We start from the raw sequence: 21,384 nt of genomic DNA, 5'->3' as shown, positions 1-21,384 counted from the left end.
GAAGTGAGAAATAGGTGCCTTTCTCTTTGGCATTCAATGGGTAATTGTGACAAAGCTCCTTTCTCCTTTTATCCTGTCTGTCTATCTCTTTTTTTCCTGCAGAGTGTTCAGTGATATATAAGAGATTGTCAAGAGTTACAATATTGCATAAAGGTTAGAATTAGTCGTTAGGGGGATTAGGATTTAGAGTTTGATGTTAGGCTTGGAGAACAGTGTTAGGGTTACAAGTTAGGTTAAAACTTGTAGTTAGTAGATTAGGTTTGTAATAGCCAAGTCCAGAATTGATGGTTAAGAATCAAAGTTAAAGGTGTGCCTTTAATATTAGGGGTTAGGCAGGCATTAAGGGTAAAAATTAGGGCTCCGTGTTATGGTTAGGATTAGGAGTTATGATTAGCATTTGATGTTAGGATTATGAGTTAAAGAGTTAATCTAACCCTTTCGGAGGACTGGGTGGAGGGGGGTGGGGGGTGAGAGATATTCTGTGTAATTATGACCGATTGGAAAGGCTAAAATGCTTTTATTGAAATTTAGATCTCTATTCTGATTGGCTGATTTATTTTCCCATCCAAACAAGATATGACAAAATATAGTCAGTCACTAGGAAATGGAATTCTGAAAGCACTAATGGCAGCAATAGAATTAAAACAGATACGATATCACAACTGATATTTACATGCATACCGAATTTATTGCAGATCAATAAAAGTGTGATTTCAACAACCAAATCTAAAATATGAAAATCACTTTTTATATTTACTAAAGACAAATCCGTCTGAAAATCTGTAATTTTAGCATTTTGTTTGCCTGGTACCATCCCGTGTGTTCTTTAAGGTCAATAATTCCCTCACGCAATTCACCTATAACCTGCTATCTTTGTCTGCTGGGAGCACGAGCAGCCATTTATCAAATATTTACAATAATTAATAAATTAATTAATTAAATAAAACGCTTGCATAAATAATATAAACTCATTGTTAATATAATATAAATGCATTAGCTCAAGAAAAATGAACATCTGGAGTATATTTAACCCGTTGTTTGAGTTAACTCTTTCTCCCTGGGCTTGTGTGTAAATATATTCAGTGTTATTTACTAAAGGGAGGATTCAAGGTAAATTAAAAACAGAATTTCAAGTCTAAGGTCAAAGTAGCCGGGGTGGAGATAGCCGAACTATGCTTTCATTTCGGCTGCTCTGGTCTTAAACTTGAAATTCACGTTGAATTCTCCCGTCAGTAAATAACCCTGGTTATCCTCTTCTAGACATTCTGGATTTATCTATTGTCTATCTGCAATGAAGAACTATGTTTACAGTTTACATTGTGTTAATTCTGAGACCTAAAACCGAGGTGTGACCTGCCATTCAAAACAAAAACGAAACAAAAAAACAAACAAAACCCCAAACGCATTTGACTTGTTTTAGCAGTTGCAACACAGGTTTGTTGGGGAGCACCTATATCATTATGGAAAACATATGGTGCTTTGAAGCACGTTGACATATTGTCAACAGACAGAAAGGAAACTGCCCTAGATTCTACTGAGCATTAAATATCGAAATCACAGCCAGATATGGCGACCCAGTTGGCATTCCTGCACTATTATACAATGTGATTGAAATAGTGATCCATCCTATATCCGGAATCAGAGCCTTGGCACTGTACTTCTTCAGGAATTGCTTTTGTTGTGATGTCCGTCCAGCATACAGACTGTCAGAGCACCGCAATGTGGTTCAAATATATCCCAATGTAGAGCTAGCCATCACTGTCTCAATGCAAAATTCGGCCAAATAGGTGGAAGTGATGGAATTTTGAGTTCTTAGTGCTTTCTATAAATGTGTTGTTTAACCAAGAACCATCCCCAGAAATCATCCACTTCCTTTGATTGGTAGTGGTGGTGGGTGGGGGATGAGATAAAGAAATGCTTAAAGGGACACTATAGTATCAGGAAAATAAACATGTATTGCTGACACTATAGTCCTGATGTGGCATTTTAGGTGACCAGCCTCACTCCGAGTTTGCTGAAAAGGTGATTTTACTCACCCTTTATACCACGCCGCACCAGCCTCACAGTGGCTGGGCTTGCCTAACTCTGCCTGAATGGCTGAGATCATCAATCTTGATGATCTCAGACAATCCAAAACTTTCCCACAGGAAAGCATTGAAAGGCTATTGCACATGCGCGGGAAAAACCCACACTGCAGCAATAATAATAATAATAATCTCCTCATAGAGATACATTGAATCAATGCATCTCTATGGGGAAAGTTCAGTGTTTCCATGCAGTGTGGAGATGCTGAAGGCCTGTCTGATCCAAGAAGCACCTCTAGTGGCCTTCTGAGTAACTGCACCTAGAGGGTTACTAGGTGTGGCAAACCTAGCCACTTCTGGACTATATGTATTGCAGGTTGTCCATAGGCTGAATGTATACTGTATGTCCTTACCTGTATAAGTGCTGTGTTATGGCCGTTCGCGTGCTGGCAGCCGTACGCTGCCAGCATACAAAGCATTCGTTCGACGAAACACGGCTATCCCAGCCGTTCGCCGTACGAATGCGGGCTCCCCAGGTAGACCACACATTCACAAGCCGTGTGGCACCAATTAACCGATTGCAACAATGTTGCAATCGGTAATTAAGGGCTCTCCTAGGTGGCCGCCGTCCTGCTACCGACCATGCGGCGGTCGGCCATCTTGGATCCTTTGTCTCTGCAGCGGTGTTCGGTCGTCGAGAGCCTGGAACTGAAAACGGCTACTCGATGATCCGAACACCGCTGGACTTCTAGAGCGTTCGGGAGTTCCGCGTTCGGCACATTCTGTTCCCCATAGATGTTCGGTACTTTTAAACCGAACTCAAGGTTTTAATGTATTTTGTGCGGCGTTCGGTTAGAGTAGCTGGGATCAGAGCGGTATTCTCACTAAATGTGCCCGCCGACCCCAGCTATCTACCGAACGGTCATTCGTCTAAAAGCGAGCCAAAATGTATAAAATATGGATTTCTGTATAAATTGTCGGTTTTGCTCCACGAGGGGATAATCCACTTAATCGTCCATTTTAGTGGGAGTATCCCTCTCGTGTAGCAATGCCTGTTGGGATAATTACAATGCCTGATGGGAGAAATCCCCTGTAACAGCTGTAAGGAAACCCCTTGCAAGGGGAACTGCATAAATATGGAAGTCTGTGAATAAAGCGAGTTAGTTGACTCCCAAACTGTGTTTCGTCCGGTTATTGGGAGGATGGGGAATATTGCCGTGCTTTCTGTCTTGACTGTGGATTTCCTGAGGATACCAACGGATATCGTGGACTAATATACTGCGTTCCGTTACAATTGGTGGCAAGCGACGGGATCCGAACCTTACAGCCGAAAAACGGAGTTCGTGTAACTGGAACTACCGAACGAGGAAAGCAAAGGCAATTCGTATGGAGATTGACTATACCATACTGAAGCGACAGACGTTGAAGGAACTACTGGAAGCCAGAGGGAAAGTAGCCAGCAGCAAAAACAAGGCGACAATCATTGCCGAGCTGATGGAGGGAGACCAAGCCCGCAGCGCTACCCCCCCGGTAGTTATGGAGGAAACGCTCTATGAAAGAGAAATGAGAACCAGGCTAGCGTTTTTGCCGCAACCGATATCAGATGCCATGTTAAATATGGTAATGGCAAATGTGCAGGAATATGTTATGGCACACAGCCCGCAACACACCCTGGCTCGAACCGAGTCAAACCCAGGGTCCCTCTACAACCCAGTAAAGCCCAAGATCCCGTACCAGGCCTTCAGGGCTTTTTGCGAGGAAAAGGACGAGATAGACGGGTACTTGCAGGACTTTGAAAGACTGTGTGATCTGCATGAGCTAGAACGGTCCGTATGGGTACAACTGCTAGCAAGCAAACTAGCAGGTCGAGCAGCCGAAGCGTACCGTGCTGTACCCAGTGAGGACAGCAAAGATTATGCCAAAGTAAAGCGTGCAATCTTGGAGAGGTATGCCATTACCCCAGAGGCATACCGGCGCAAGTTCCGACACTTACGCAAACCAGAGCGAGATTCGCACGCAGAATGGGCACACAAATTGGATCAAGCCTCCCAAGGGTGGATCCAGGCCAGCAACGCCACCACCATGGAGGAATTACGCCAGCTGATGTTGCTGGAACAATTTTTTAATGGATTATCCCCGGAGACGCAAGAATGGGTACGGGATAGGAAACCCCTTACCCTAACGGAAGCGGCTAGATTGGCCGATCAACATTTTGATGCCCGGAGACCCCAGGGACCCGTAGCCAAAAGCTACTCCCGACCCCCAGGACTACCTAGCGCTACAACCCCCCTAGCGCCCACCGCTGCCCCGTTCCGTCCCTCCCAAGGACAGATACCGCCACCGTCCAGATACAACGGGCGGGCCAACATCCAATGCCATTCCTGCAAACAATGGGGGCATATGGCCCGAGAGTGCACCCAGAATCGCAGCAGGCCCACCTGGAATCAGGGCCGTCCAAACCCCGCACCCAGGGCGGCTGCTCACCATTACCAGAGGGACCCCGCCACTCAGGATTTATGGAGTGTGCAGGCGGAGGAACCTCTGGGCATATTGCACGAAGTCATGTCGGTCCGAGCCACTGATAACCGGCAACATCACCGACAACTGGTAACTCTTGAGGGAACCGAAGTGCAGGGTCTGCGAGATTCGGGAGCTACCTTAACCCTGGTAGCCCCCCATTTGGTTTCGGAGGGCACGCATACCGGCGGATCTGTGGCCGTTCGGGTAGCCGGGGGAGCTGTATACCGACTACCCACGGCGAAAGTACATTTGAACTGGGGTGCGGGAGAGGGGACAGTAGAAGTGGGACTAATGCAGAACTTACCAGCAGATGTTGTGTTAGGGAATGATTTGGGTCAGATGACCTCTGCCTTTGTTCCACAGGCACCCTACCAGGAAGCCCATCCAGTAACCACACGGCAACAGGCACGCACCACGGCTACACCGATACACTCTGAGGCTCAGGTAAGAGACCACGACCCTTCCCCGACTCCCATATCCTGGGATACCCCGACTACCTTTATCACCGAAGTACAGACCGATCCCACTCTGCAAGTCTATAGGGACCGGGCACAAGCTGTCCAGGCCGGGCTAGAGGGGGAGCATTACACGTGGGAGAAAGAATTACTATACCGTATCACGGCCAAAGACGTGGGGGGGTCCGTCACTTTGACGAACAAACAACTAGTGGTACCCCGGAAGTATAGGCAGGAGCTGCTCAGAATTGCTCACGATATCCCCTTATCAGGACACCTAGGGATGACCCGTACCCGGTACCGCCTAACGCACGCGTTTTTCTGGCCCGGAATCTCACAGGATGTGCGACAATATTGCACGTCCTGCGACGTCTGCCAGAGAGTAGGAAAACGAGGGGATCGCCACAAGGCCAAGTTATGCCCCCTTCCCATTATCGCCGAACCCTTCAGCAGGGTCGCAGTAGATATAATAGGGCCCCTGCCGAAACCCAGTCCTTCTGGGAAGAAATACATTTTAACTGTGGTGGACTACGCCACCCGATATCCCGAAGCGGTAGCCCTCTCTAACATTCACGCTGAAACAGTGGCGGAAGCTCTCATAAAAATATTTTCCCGAGTAGGGTTCCCCCAGGAGATAATATCTGACCGGGGCACCCAATTCACTGCTGAGGTTACCCAACAGATGTGGAAAGTGTGTGGCATTAAGCCCATAGTCAATTCAGCCTACCACCCCCAGTCCAATGGACTATGTGAACGCTTCAATGGGACGCTGAAGCAGATGCTTCGGACGTTCGGGGAAACCCACAAAGACTGGGAGAGATTTCTACCTCACCTGCTCTTTGCGTATAGAGAGGTTCCCCAAGAATCGACCGGGTTCTCCCCATTCGAACTACTGTTCGGGAGAAGAGTACGGGGACCTTTAAACTTAATTAGGGAGCACTGGGAGGGGGAGAGTATCGCTAGCGAAACCCCTATAGTATCGTATGTACTGGAGTTCCGAGACCGACTGGAGGCGCTAACCCAGGCCGTACACACCAACCTCCAGGCGGCCCAACAACGTCAGCGGCGATGGTACGATAGGGGAGCCAGAGACCGCAGCTTTCAAGTGGGGCAGAAGGTTTTAATTTTAAAACCTGTCCGCACAGATAAGCTGCAGGCCATCTGGCAAGGCCCATACCAGGTAGTGGAGCAGCGATGCGACACTACCTATGTGATTGGCCCCTGCTCCGGGGTAGGGAAGAGACGCATGCTTCACGTCAACCTGCTCAAACCCTACCACGAGCGGATAGAGGATGTGACGGCAATCTGTGCCTCAGCCATGGAAGATCAGGAGAACTTACCACTACCTGATCTGCTAGAACAGGAAGAGCCGGTAGAGCCCTCCCGGGGGGTTCAACTGGGGGAGCGGCTAAGCCCTCGCGAGCGTGCCCAGATACAGGCGCTGATCGTAGCTAAAGGGGCTACGTTCTCTAATTTACCTGGGTACACTCCGCTGGCCACCCACCGAGTTGAAACCCCGGGACAGCTACCTATGCGGCAGGCACCATATAGGGTCCCGGAATCAGTCCGGACTCATATGAAGGCCGAGCTGGATGAAATGCTGCAGTTAGGGGTTATCGAACCCTCAGATAGCCCCTGGGCATCACCGGTAGTCCTGGTGCCTAAAAAGGACGGCACGACCCGATTCTGCGTTGACTACCGGAGGCTGAATGACAAGACCGTGTCTGACGCCTACCCGATGCCCCGTATAGACGAACTGCTAGATAAAATGGCACGGGGCCAGTATCTCACTACAATTGACTTATGTAAGGGATACTGGCAGATTCCTTTAGCCGATGATGCCATCCCCAAGTCGGCGTTTGTCACCCCGTTTGGCCTGTACCAGTTCAAGGTCATGCCCTTCGGGATGAAAAACGCTCCGGCTACTTTTCAGCGGATGGTAGATCGACTACTGGACGGCTTCCAGGACTATGCCTGTGCCTACCTGGACGACATAGCCATCTTCAGCCAGACTTGGGAAGATCACCTCCAACATATAGGGGCGATCCTAGATCGTATTGGGGGAGCGGGGTTAACGCTGAAACCGAGTAAGTGCCACATAGGGATGGCCGAGGTGCAGTATCTAGGACACCGAGTAGGGTGTGGGCAGCAGAGACCCGAGCCAGCCAAAATTGAGGCCGTGGCCAAGTGGCCTACCCCCAGGACCAAAACCCAGGTGCTAGCGTTTCTAGGGACTGCAGGGTATTATAGGAAATTTGTACCCGACTACAGTACCCTGGCCAAACCCCTGACGGACCTGACCAAAAAGAACCTTCCCCGACTGGTTGTCTGGGCCCCAGAGTGTGAGCAGGCATTCCAACAGCTCAAGACCGCACTAACTAATGCTCCCGTGTTAACTGCTCCTGATCCAACTAAAAGATTTCTTGTCCACACAGACGCTTCAATGTTTGGATTGGGGGCACTGCTGAGTCAAGTGGGAGCCGATGGCGGAGAACATCCCGTAGCCTACTTAAGCCGCAAGTTGTTACCCCGTGAAGTGAGCTACGCCGCTATTGAGAAGGAATGCCTGGCCGTGGTGTGGGCCCTTAAAAAGTTACAGCCGTATTTGTATGGACAACCTTTTTCCTTACTCACAGATCACAACCCGTTGGTGTGGCTAAACCGTGTATCTGGGGACAACGCCCGGCTGTTGCGCTGGAGTTTGGCGCTGCAGCCCTTTGACTTTACCATCCACTACCGGCCAGGAAAACAAAACGGTAACGCTGACGGGTTATCCAGACAGACTGAACTAGAGAAGTGATCTGTGAGTACTCCCCCGGACATCCCCAAGCCGATCCGTTGGGATCAGACTGTGTATGCCGGCTTGGTTCTGGGGGAGCATTGTGGCAAACCTAGCCACTTCTGGACTATATGTATTGCAGGTTGTCCATAGGCTGAATGTATACTGTATGTCCTTACCTGTATAAGTGCTGTGTTATGGCCGTTCGCGTGCTGGCAGCCGTACGCTGCCAGCATACAAAGCATTTGTTCGACGAAACACGGCTATCCCAGCCGTTCGCCGTACGAATGCGGGCTCCCCAGGTAGACCACACATTCACAAGCCGTGTGGCACCAATTAACCGATTGCAACAATGTTGCAATCGGTAATTAAGGGCTCTCCTAGGTGGCCGCCGTCCTGCTACCGACCATGCGGCGGTCGGCCATCTTGGATCCTTTGTCTCTGCAGCGGTGTTCGGTCGTCGAGAGCCTGGAACTGAAAACGGCTACTCGATGATCCGAACACCGCTGGACTTCTAGAGCGTTCGGGAGTTCCGCGTTCGGCACATTCTGTTCCCCATAGATGTTCGGTACTTTTAAACCGAACTCAAGGTTTTAATGTATTTTGTGCGGCGTTCGGTTAGAGTAGCTGGGATCAGAGCGGTATTCTCACTAAATGTGCCCGCCGACCCCAGCTATCTACCGAACGGTCATTCGTCTAAAAGCGAGCCAAAATGTATAAAATATGGATTTCTGTATAAATTGTCGGTTTTGCTCCACGAGGGGATAATCCACTTAATCGTCCATTTTAGTGGGAGTATCCCTCTCGTGTAGCAATGCCTGTTGGGATAATTACAATGCCTGATGGGAGAAATCCCCTGTAACAGCTGTAAGGAAACCCCTTGCAAGGGGAACTGCATAAATATGGAAGTCTGTGAATAAAGCGAGTTAGTTGACTCCCAAACTGTGTTTCGTCCGGTTATTGGGAGGATGGGGAATATTGCCGTGCTTTCTGTCTTGACTGTGGATTTCCTGAGGATACCAACGGATATCGTGGACTAATATACTGCGTTCCGTTACACTAGGCATCAATGTACACACTACCTTTTCTCTGAAAAGGCAATATTTACATTAAAAATCCTACAGTGACAGGCTATAGACACCAGAACAACTACAATAAGCTGTAGTGGTTCTGATGAGTATAGTGTCCCTTTAATGTTGGAATCATTTCCAGAAATTAAATAATTCTCATGTCGGCATCAGTAATCTGTCAAGACTGTGAGTTCGTAATCATTAGGCATGTAACTAACTCTGTCATTTCACTGTCAAGTGAGACTGAGGCAATCATAATATCTCTCATGCTCTTAGCTAAGCTAAGAAAGGACAGGAAATTAGAATGTGTTCATTTGTCTGATTATTTATATCGAGTAGGAAGGGGTGCAGGAAATGCTATATCTCATTTGATTGCAGGAAACCTCTTTTAAAAATAATATTCTAATATCTCAATTTATGCAACATGGTATGTGTGTTATTGTCACTGAATAGTATAGTCAATATACTATATTTTATGTTTAACATTGTGTATGTGACTTGTAGTTTGTGTCTATACATTATATTGTCTGTGAAACATCACGGCGTTTATGTGATAATTTCTCTGCTATGTGTGCATGTAGCATACATTTTGTGTGATATTGTCTAGGTTTATATTATGTACACCATATATGTATTACCACAATATAAACAATTCGCAGTTTGTGTGGTTTAGTTCAAGGCTCAACATCTCTACTCTCCCACTAGCCACTGGCCAGTGGAAATCTAAACCCGATGACTGGAAATGTAGCCCTTTGGAGTGTGTCATAAACCCCTCTAAACCCCTCTACACTGTGCTGTTTTAAAGCTGCACCATATTATGGGCACACAACTGGTAAGACAGGGTTTAAACACGGGTGTAGGGGAGAGAGATCATGTGAAGTTCCTCTCTCTTCCTTATGTGCAACGACACTTAAAAAGATAAGTCAGTTCATAACAGCGTTATCTATACATTATGGCTGCCAAATTCTTTACGAATGTATAGCTGTTATTTTTCTTGGCCTTTGTATTATAGTTGTAAACCTTATATGTTATGGAGTACACAGGAACTACTAATAATGTATGCACCCACATATTAGGGATTGTCTACTTGCTACTCGAGCTGTATGGGGCAGAACAGCTCCAGCTTTTGTGCCCTGTTTATTCCCAGAATTAAAATATTCATTTTAATTTATCTTTTCCTGAAAATCAATGAGGAGAAGGCAGTTGTGGGATTTTGCAGAAATGGTTCTGCTCAGATCAAATAAGCTGAACATTGTCAATGCGGCTTTGTGCGGCCTGTTTATTTGTTTGGATGTATATTTGAGGTACACATACAGGGAGACGCTGGGGAGAAGGACCAGTCGGGAAGCACTTCAGAAACACTTTCAACCCACACGATTCTCTAAATTCATTTTACTTCATTTTGACTTGAAAAAGACACAGAGAAAATTCCCAAGTGATTCAGTGCAGTAAGAAGATACTGGAGCCATGTGTACAATGTATTCAGCAACAAATGTTACATTTCAATATATGCTCATTACCCTGCATCCTCTCTGATGTCTTCTTAAAGGTTGTAATAAACTCCACACAGCTCTTTCAATGTCCTATTGGTATTGATAGGGTTAATATTGACACATCGGACACTTGTACTTGTTGTAGAAACTCTAGTTAATCAATTGTAATTATGTTTGATTTGGAAGCATGGTTTGTAGGACTGCTGTTGATTGGTAAGGAACTATGGGAAATGTAGTCTGTCAACAGTTGAAGAGCCATCGTAAGCCAGGAATTTGTAACAGAAAATGATAAGGAGTTTATTCACTAAATATCCAAGTGCAGCATTTAGTGTAAAATTTTTTCCAAATCCGCTAGTGACAGACTGTATTTCAATTCATTACAGGTCGGTGTTTGGTGAATTAAATCTTAAGAGGCGCAAATGTCTCTGCCTCTCTTACACTCATTTTATTTACTATTTTTACATAGTTTTTTTCTCTCTCACGTTTTGAATTATTTGCCTTTTTCTGTTAATGTATTTTTGCTATATTTTGGTTTGCTTATATTTGATACAATCAGCACCGTGCAGTAAGATAAAGCCGTGATAGGTTTATCTATAACATTGAGATATTAGATCAGACCTGCGCAGGAAACCTACATTGAGTTTACATGTGTGACTGAGTATGACTTAATTAAAGCCACCACAGGTCTCCCAACAGTTCCTCTGTCAGCAGGACAGTCCAGATTTAGGGGTGCTGTCCATCTTCATTCCCTGATATCCCATATCTAGAGACAGCAGGGGACTGTCCACAGACACCACAGTGCTGGCATATCATCAGGTGCATTTGCAGTGTGTAGCGGCACTAGGCCCATAGAGGAAGGGCTTTAGCAGTCAGCTGGTGTCGGCCAGACAGCTAGTCATTTGGCGTGGGAACACCTGCCCATTATGGGTGTCACCACCTAATTTGATATCCTTAAATATGACAATCCAACATAAGAGTACCAATTGAAAGTCTATTTTTTTACATTTTGATCTTTCAGTTGTTTGTTTAGTACCTAATTCCCTTATTTGTTACCCCTGTGTGGGATTGCCATGTTAAAATATATTAAATTTGGGAGCTATCTACTAAATACATAAACATTTAATTTTCATGCAAACACAACAGCAAATATACACACACATAATGACATACACACATGATCACAGACACACACAAAATCACAACATACTTACACACATAATCACACACACACACACACACACACACACACACACACACACACACACACAATCAGAGACATGTAAATAAAATACCTTGGTCTTTTTATAAACTACATTTTAGTTGTATACATCACCTAAGTCACCTAAGTCACCTAAATGTGTTTCAGAACAGCCCTGCCCCTAGCCACACAGCCTCTCACCCCCCTAAAATGAAAGGGTCCCTCTTTGTCAATTTAAAATGTTAGGAGGTGTACATTACTTTATTCTCACTTTAGTGAAGAACTCTAGGTTTTACTAGTCTTTACTGAGTATTTTTGCTGTGCAGTTTTGTGATACACACTGCACATTACTGTGAGTTTTACTGATGTGGAGCTCTGTGATACACTCGGTATAGCACACATTGTGAATCTGTTTTCGTTTTAGAGCTCTGTGATACACTCTCCCACACATTCTAAACTGGGATTATAACTAAGGACCTAACTAAGACATTTAGCTATTACACAGACACTCTCAGAGAGGGAGGGGTTGGTATTCCAAAATGCAGATAGATTATTCTGCACCTTATTAATTCGATATTCCAGGAAGAGCTGAGAGATATGATGGGTGTCCTCCATATTGCATTGTGAGATAAACGTCCGCTGTATTGCCTCCAGGCCTCATTTTCCAGTGTAGGTTATGCTCATTAATTAATTGATTTACAGGATGCAGTGCTCGCGCTTGATCTAATTATTGTCAGCCAATTCTGACATGCTGCATCGAAGCTTTTATTTATTTGGAAATTAACAAACTCAACAGATACTAAGTATCAAACAGATGCACGTTAACCCTACGTAGCATGTGCATGTTTGACTGAGCTACACTCTGCATGGGGCTGCAAAACCTCCTTAATAAACACTGTGCGATGTATCCAGTGCCTTGCCACCGATGTATTTATTACTTTATTAGCAAACGTCACATGGGTAAAACTTTGAGGTTTATTCACTCAACTGAGTATTCTGCAAAATTACACTAAAACCAGGCAAACTGGAAAACACGTCCAACTGCCACCATCCCAGCATGGCTATTTAGGCAAATAATGTATAATGTCACAATCCCACAGAATTTCAAGTTTAAGGCCAAAGTAGCCAAATTAGAAAAATTCTCTAAATCAGCCATGCTTCCAATTCGGCTACTTCGGCCTAAAATGTTAAATTCACTTTAAAATCACTTTGAATTCTCACTTCAGTGAATAATCCTGCTACTGTGATATGCTAAGGAAGCATTTTAACTAAACAAAAAAGCAAATAAAAGTTTTCTTGATGTTGCAAACCTATTATTGACAGTTTGGAAAGTTTCTTATTCACAATATATTATACTATAAGATTGATGTGGTTTTTTTTTGTTTTTCTTTACTTAATATGGCGGTGTCCTAATTTAACCTAAAATATCTTCTGAAGTCCGGATTATTCTTTTTGGCCTGTTCCGATTGTTCCCAATGCAGACCCTCAAGGCACACTGTCACTATGTCCACTAAAAATAAAGAAATGTCTAAATTATAGACTAACTACTGTATCCCCCCCCCTCCCCCCCCCCCGAGATTAACCAAGCTCTTACAATTTGGATGAAAACCTTTCTCCTACAATTTGTGGTTAGCGGAAAACTCCCGCGGTTGTTTTGTCTTGTATTGCTGTCCTATTTGAAGGTACAGAGCAGTGCTCCCCACTATTCATATCATATTTAATACATTGGATAAGAAACAAATACTAACCAGTAACGAATGGACCTTTTTCCCCCCTTTTCCCCCCAGGTACACTTTCACCGGTATTTACACGTTTGAATCACTAATAAAAATACTGGCGCGAGGTTTCTGCCTCAAAGAATTTACCTTTCTCCGGGACCCATGGAACTGGCTGGATTTCAGTGTTATCGTTATGGCGTGAGTATAATTTCCATTGATTACTCTGTGTTTGTGACTTTCATTTGGCTGTCGTTGTGAAGCTTTCTTTGGTATTTTTTTTTTGCTTGTTTTTTTTTGTAATCATGACATTTTTTTTTTATGCTTACTATAGATTTATTTATTTAATCTTTTCAGTGTCAGCTGATTGATTCAAGTGATTGCAGTAGATGTTAGTGGATGCTTTGCAATACACTCTGGTGTGTTAAGGGTTAAGGCTGCAATTATTAGGTCTTCGCAAGTAATTGCAGTTCCCCTGAGCTACTGAGCTGCCAGTAACTGTGTGTCAATGTGTGTATCTGTGTGTGTGTATTTAACAGTCTGTGTATCTGTGTGTCAAGGTGTATGTAGGTATTAAGGTGTGTGCATGTGTGTATGTGTCCATGTGTTTATATGTCTGTGTGTTAATGTCTCTGTATAAGTATGTATCTGAATACATCCCAGCATGGCCCCTTAACACATGGCGGCAGGCACCTGGTCGCAAGGGTCCGCAGGGCTGCCGGACCACCTGGAGTGAGGGGCCTGGTCACAGCTGCGACACCTGCGACCGCTGTATTAAAACACTAAAATTATATAAAAACAGAAACTCTACACACAAAAGCACACCTACATTTAAAAGCCAACACCACATAAAAACACACACACCACTGCATTCAAACGCAAATATTACACACAAGTACACCATTGCATTCCAATGGTAACAGAACATACAAATACACCCCTATATGCACACACATACTCTATACAAACATATTATTACATTTAAACACACAAACACTCAGATCCCCAGCTGGCATAGCATTTTGGGAGTTATACAACAGATGTGGATCTATCTTTTCGCAACTCTTGCGCTAGAGGGGGACTCAAAAATGTTCTTGCACCAGGACCCTCCCTACATTAGTTCCACCACTGGGTCGGGGTGAAGGGCATGATTGACTTGGAAGTGGGAGGGGGGCAGTGCCCAGTGGGCTCACGCAAATGCTTGTTTAGGGTTCAATCAGTATTAAAGGCAGCCCTGACCTCAGGAGGGTGTGGCTTTGCACACGGTAGTAGAGATGGTGGACAAGAGGGATGGTAGTAAGGTGGCTGGGCTTTATCTCCTCTTGGGCACAATTGGGGCAACTCTTTGGTGGAGCTTTAGTTTAGTTTAGTAAGTTTAGTTAGTAACTTAGCTCTGCCACCCTAGTTAATTAAGCTATTTATTTTACGGACGTTCTTTACGAATGTTTTTTTCCTGGATGCTGTCTTAATTGCAAATAAATATAATCTGTTGTGGCTTTTCCCTCCAGCTTGTTGTTATGTGTGGTTTACTTGGGGAGTTAGTTGTGTAGGAGCTGGATTAAAAATGGTGGCTGAGTTTTTTTTTTTTTTTTTTTATGAGGGTGATAAGGGGGGCACTGTCTGGTAGTCTATGGTTTCATAAGGAGTTTTCCTCGTATGTCCCTGAGTTCTATATGAGTTCCAGGAGGAACCCCTTATGAAACCATGGACTACCAGACAGTGCTATTGTTAGATAATCAGATAAAACAGACACAAGGTCCCTCCTGCAAATGATTACTTCTGCCAAGGGAGGTACCAGCAAAGAGTTTGTCTTTAGCAGTTTATTTTCCAGAAAGCCAAGTGATGTTCTGCAAAGCATTGCTTATCCCTTGATAAAATAAAGGGTTAAGATAGGAACTATGGTTACGTGTAGACAGCCTCTATTATTCAATGCACTGATTAACTAACCTGGGAAAGTGGTACAGGACTGTTCTCTGCCTTTCAGAGTAAAGGAGAAGAGAGATGATCCAAAATTTAAGCTTAAATAGTTTGTCAATGCAGTAATGCAGTAATATATGCCTTTATTCAGTTACTGAATTCAGCAGAGTAACTGTAAGGCAGTTCTAGTTAAATTGGAGTCTTTGTTACTGATCTTTTTATTCCCTTCTGATTTCACGTTGGTATACACGTGGGATTTGAGATCCGTGCGATGTGTACCTTTAATTGCTGTAGATCTGATGTCTGTTGCAGTGCTTGTGCAAGCAGATCAGCAGTCCAGGATTTAAACCTTTTCTGAATTCACTTGCCGGGGGTCCAAATCTCCCTGCTCCCCCTCTAGATTGTCCAGAAAGTGAGAAGGGATAATGCTTTCCAAAATGAGGTACCCCGTAGTACCCGTAGCCACAGATTAGGCTCTAACACTTGTCATAAGAGTTCATGTCACTAATTCACCAAAAATGTATATTTAAAGTGACAATATACTCCGAAAGAATGAACTTGATTACCTGGCTTTTAGCATGCTCTATAAACTAGAATCTAAATGATATGCATTCTATGCTAGCTTATACGTCACGTTTCTACAAAAGCCACCCGCAGTGCGTCTTCCGAGAGAGGCAGAGTGATTTCTCTATGTGCTACGGCAATTTGGCTTTATCTCTGATACATATATCATGATTGCAACTGTGTGTTCTGAAAGGAAGGCGAAGTTGGCCGGGAAGTCTTCAACTTGTTAAGGTGCATTCCCATTTTTATAAAGAAGTGTCTAATTTCTGAAGAATGGTACAGAGAAAAATGAAACTTTCCTCCTCAATCATATCTAAGGGAACATTGGTATTTAAAACTAAAAACACCGACATAACGTGTCATTCTGCAGCCAGTATTAAGGGACCAATCAGAACCTTGAGATTATATAAATATAGAATATATTGTATATATTGTAGGATATTTATTAAAGTGATTTAAAAAGTGTCATTTTTCTTCATTCCACCATTTAGAGTGAAAATAAAAAGAGAATTGAAAAAGAACACTTTTATGTTAAAAAAGATGCAAAAATATTTGATAAATCTGTTGTGTTGATAAAATAGTCTCCATATGTGACAATGACGGTTAAGGCGCAAAGAAAGCCATAGATCATAAAACCTGAGAGATCTCATACAACGCACCAGAAATTAGCAGCAAATTAGATCCTAAAGCGTCAGCAAGACTTTGATTAATCTCCCCCACTGATTTTATTCAGTAAACCACAAATCTTTGGAGCAATCTTGTGCAACTTGAGTACAATGAAAATACACTTCTTCTGTTTGGGAGGGGTGGAGGGGGGTCAATTTCATATTTAGCAAACAGTCCATGGTCCCTTTATTACTTCAGACTTTCCCCTGATCTGTGATATTTGGGGGTTGTTTGCCTACATCAATGCCCCTTTTATCAGGCTTAGCTGTTGGTTTGAACCCACGAGTTGACCTGTACAGACCCACAGGTTTATGGAATTTATGGGATTCCTGCATGGATCATTCTTCCCCAGAGAATTACAACCTCTCCGATAAATTAAAATAAGCCTCAGAATTTAATAATTAAATCTACAAGTTGTTTGAACATTCATCATTTAGCGAAGAAGAAAAAAAACCAAAAAAAAAACAGAACAACTCTAAGAAAGTATATTTTTAGACTTTTTTAAAGAACACTTTTTCTTGTTTCATAGCAACTAGATGGCATTGTGACTGGTCATTTATGTAGGGTTTGGCTGCTTTGTCTAATTCCAAATAATCTGAAACATTTTTGTGTAAAAACACTAGGTGGGAGTATAAAGCTGTAGCTGTCCAGTTGGTGTTAGACTACAACTCTCATAACTCTCTGACAGTCATTAAAATGAAGAGAATCATAGGAGTTGTAGGCCAATAACGCAGTGTAACTCACCTTCAGAATGCTGTGAGCTGGGAAAACCATTTGAGTATCTCAGAAGATTCCACCGCTCTTGTCTGACCCCAGTACCCCCTGTTTGTTATCTGATAGGGATTCACAATTTTCTCTGTGTGTTATTACAGATATGCAACGGAGTTTGTGGACCTGGGGAACGTCTCTGCACTAAGAACATTCAGAGTACTTCGGGCATTGAAAACTATCTCAGTCATTCCAGGTGAGGGTCCACAGAAACACCACGGGGACTTTTAACCCTTTAAAGGCCGGAGGTTTGCCTAACACCGAGAAATGTGCATGCAAATTCCTACCAGCAATTAAAAAAAAACATTTTGGATGTCTTGAAAATGTGCATTTCTGAAATTTCTGAAAAATGCTTTATTGCTGAATGAAAGATAAATAGTCCTTTAAGTGTTTCTTAACAAACCACCCACATATTGTTTACATAAACAAGTATTTTCAATAGTTATAGCGTTATCAAAGCTATTATTTGATTTAACCATTGGAAAAAAATATCTATATACTCTTGCACACTGCCAACAAGATGGTTAAAAACATGCTCACACAATAATAAACTACTCATTACAAATTAATACGTAAGACACGGAAAGCGTGGTGGCGTAAACCAATCATACGATTATGAATCCAATTACAATATGAATGAATGCATCCCTAAGTAAAATGTATTCATTTGACTATAAATATTATAATTATTATCACGGTCATGCAAAAAGTCTGCGTACAGCATATATTCAGGGGTTAACATCCACTAGATACTGAATTTTGGGGAATTTGGTACTGAGTTGTAAAATATATCTTAAAGTAGACAAGTTAAGAGCTAAGTTTGAGATTCTTCTCAAATCAACTATTTTTTCAATTCACCGCAATTTGCTGTTTAGCAAATAAAGCCCTGTGTTTTTGTGGCATCTTGAATTTTGGGTTCTACAAACACAGTAGTAATTATAATACTTTATAGTCAAAGCCACGCACTTAAAGTAGGGATGTGTCCAGTGCAGATTGTATAAATGGCAGATCAACTTAAAATCATTTGATACCCTTTCTGTTAAACCTATTACATGTGGAGCAAATTTTACATCTTCACCGGTCCTTTGATGTTTTTCTGAAATTAAGATCATTGGGTTAAATATTCCCGCAACAATAATTTTAAAACAGGACCCAAAGTATGGTCCTACTCTAATGATAATTATAAATGACAGCTAAAATAAATGACTCTTTAACCACACGCTGCAGTTTGTAATCACTGCCTTTTGTATCTTTGCAACCTGCATGGTATGGTTGTCATAAAGATTTATTAACTTTTTCACTACTGGACTGCTCACAAAAGGTGCTAAGACAAAACGTTGACAGTGTCATTATTTGACACCATTCTTTCTGATAGTACCAACCTACAAGTCTGGAAAATATTCAAAAATATAAATTTTTATTAGAATGTAACACTCTGATACAGAAATGTGTTAACATCAGTGAGTTCCCAAAAACTTGAATTATTTTGTTTTTGAGAATAAAGTTAAATCATTAATATAATTTGAGTTTTGTGCCAAACTGTAAACTGTCTCTAGAAAAAATAAATAAAGCTATGTCATTTGATATAACATATATAAAATAAACAATCACTATTAAGCTCAGCGTAGGTCTAAAAAAAACAGCCTTGATTCCCTCCTGTTACCTGCTGTTTGACAGCAAAATTGATTTTGCATGTTTGTTCTGTCTCTGGGGAAAAAGATGTTTTGACATAGAAATATAAAAATGGAAAAAATGCTATACTTGCAAATTTATAGACGCGATCTAGTCAACATACCCATAGTAAGTAAGCACTCGTGCACACAGAATAATTGCAGATTGCACCGGTAATTGAGTTCCGTAGACTTGGCGTTAAAAGGCTTACCGGTAGGTTGTGGTATTGATAGCCCATTGAGATTATACAATGTTAGGGATCTGCAATCCAAGCATTAATACGTTCTGGAAGAAAAAGTGACAAGGGTAGTGTGCACAAACTATCAACATTGCCTCTGAAATTATCACTTTCGTTTTAAACTGTTCATGTAAAGGCCTAGTCTATACATTGCACTCCATTCAGATAGACCTTCTTGCAACAAAATTACCAGATATTAAAGGAGAGCTCATTGAAAAATGTAGCTTAATAGCTTAATATAGTGTTTATGTTATATAATCACTTGTTGTTTTTAACACATGCCCATTGAACATTTTAAAGAAATTGACTTACTCTAGGTCAATGGGTATTGTCCATCATAATTGACAATTCCAATGAAGGTGTATAAAAATGGCTGTCAGATAGGGGAAATGGCAAAGGTGATTAATTAAAAAAAATAATATTCGTGAATTTAAAAGTTCAAGAGATGGTATATTATAACAAGAAGATTGTATTAAGATAATAAAAAAAAAAATTACGTCAGTCATCCTTTAAATTCCTTCTGTGATCCTTTTTGACATGTTGACATTATTTATAAAAATGATCAAAGCACCACAACACTGACATAATAAAAATACAATGCTTACTTGCCACCAGGAAGAGCACCCACCTATCTGTCTGATTGACAGCCAGAAGGGTGGAACTTGTCATTTGTAGACATGAACATTTTTTATAAAGTGAGACACTCTGTTAACCCGTAAAGCAGTTCCGTTGTGTACAAAATTGTGGTTTATAGTAGAGTGATTTTTATAGCGTCGTGGTCCCCTCTAGTTTAGTGAGGGGAACAAAATGCCAAATGGAATCATAACCACGTGATGCATTCGGTGCAGAGTTGAATGTTGCATGTTAAATGGCTCTATATGTCCTGTTGTGAATATTTCTCAGCTGTTTTTCGATCCCTGATTTGCAGTAACGCTACTTAAAAGAATGTTATTATTGATTTGCAGATGATGGTAAATGTGTTTTAAAATATTGTACAAACATCATAAAACAAAGACCCCCTCCAGAGGATAGAAAACACAAAAAAGAGAAGAAAAAATAAATGGTATAAATGCACAGCACAGGGAATCACCAACACAAAAAATAATTTCATAAATTTATCCTACTTGTACACATTATGACATTAAAGTTACCAATTTTATTTGCCTTAAATAAAATCCCTCCGTTCGTATTTGTAAATCGAATAAGTGTGATGTTTATTGAAATACAAAGGTGTATTTCTCCTTAGTGAAGAGACAGCTTGCACTCAAATGTGAACCTCTGTCAGTGGTGGGTATATCCACAGATGCAGGCCAATATCCTCGTATACAAAATAATAAATAATGTTACGTTTTTGATTACTAGAAGATATAATAAATAATGTATTAAGATTAAAGGACTGTAAGTGCTAGATCAGAGCTCACAGGCAGAGTCCTCGATTCCTTTTGTATTGTTTTGTCTACACTGTACTTTCTCCTATTCCTTGATTGTACAGCGCTGCGGAATATGTTGGCCCTTTATGAATACCAGTAATAATATGAATTAATCTTGCCTGTTGCTTTCTAATATCTGTTTATTTTAGTTGAACAACTGGCCCACACCTTATTCAATAAATTGCAATTTTATTTAGGTAATTCCTTGATAGTTTAAACTTGCTGCATAATATTTGTTCTAAGACCCGGAGGTCGTGGTGAAATGCTGTCTTTCTGTCCTAACTAAAAACATCATCGAAAAATCGTAATGAATTATGGTCGGTCTAAGTAGTGCATTATAAACTCTAGGGTTCTTCTCTATGGTCTTGACTGCTGCAGCTCGAAAAGTAAGACCTCCAGGGCAATCTTTGGCTTCCCAGAATTTATGAACCATCAGAAAATGAGAACATTAAATGACATTACTTTACATTTGGGAATGACATTGCTTCCTTTTCAACAATTAACCCTTTATGTATAAATATTTTCTGGGTCTGGAGGAGATACATTCTCCTCTCAAACTCTAATTTTTCCTGTTCACCTCTTACCCAGTTATTTATTTATTTGGGGATAGTTTTTGGAATTTATCTTAAATGAATCCCCGAGTAAGCCCTAATTTTTCACAAATCAAATATAAGGAAAATTCATATCAAATCAGAGCTAATTCTTTTCTATTCACATTTACCTGACAGTAAATATAGAGACATTCAGCCAACTTGAGGGATACAAGTAGACCCAAATGTTCTTTCATTGATTTTATTGTAATTCGGTAGCTACGGTAGCTGGACTGGAGGAATGGATAATAGACATTGTGCTGGTTATTTTCTAAACAATGAATTA

The 21,384-nt window shown here is 42.0% G+C and overlaps 1 protein-coding gene across 3 annotated transcripts in view; it reads left to right on the top strand.

The window, feature by feature from the left end:
* The window catches only part of LOC134609180 (sodium channel protein type 4 subunit alpha-like), a 362,813-nt gene that overhangs the window by 83,962 nt on the left and 257,467 nt on the right, over positions 1-21,384 (top strand). For all 3 annotated transcript variants that reach the window (XM_063452713.1, XM_063452712.1, XM_063452711.1), the window contains 2 exons: positions 13,327-13,455; positions 17,274-17,365. In XM_063452713.1, the coding sequence (XP_063308783.1) occupies positions 13,327-13,455; positions 17,274-17,365 (221 nt within the window). The remainder of the gene's footprint in view (positions 1-13,326; positions 13,456-17,273; positions 17,366-21,384) is intronic.

The sequence above is a fragment of the Pelobates fuscus genome, chromosome 4, assembly GCF_036172605.1.
Source record: "Pelobates fuscus isolate aPelFus1 chromosome 4, aPelFus1.pri, whole genome shotgun sequence".
Taxonomy (NCBI): domain Eukaryota; kingdom Metazoa; phylum Chordata; class Amphibia; order Anura; family Pelobatidae; genus Pelobates; species Pelobates fuscus.
The sequence above is the reverse complement of the archived record's forward strand: the minus strand, read 5'-3'. Positions and strand labels throughout refer to the sequence as shown.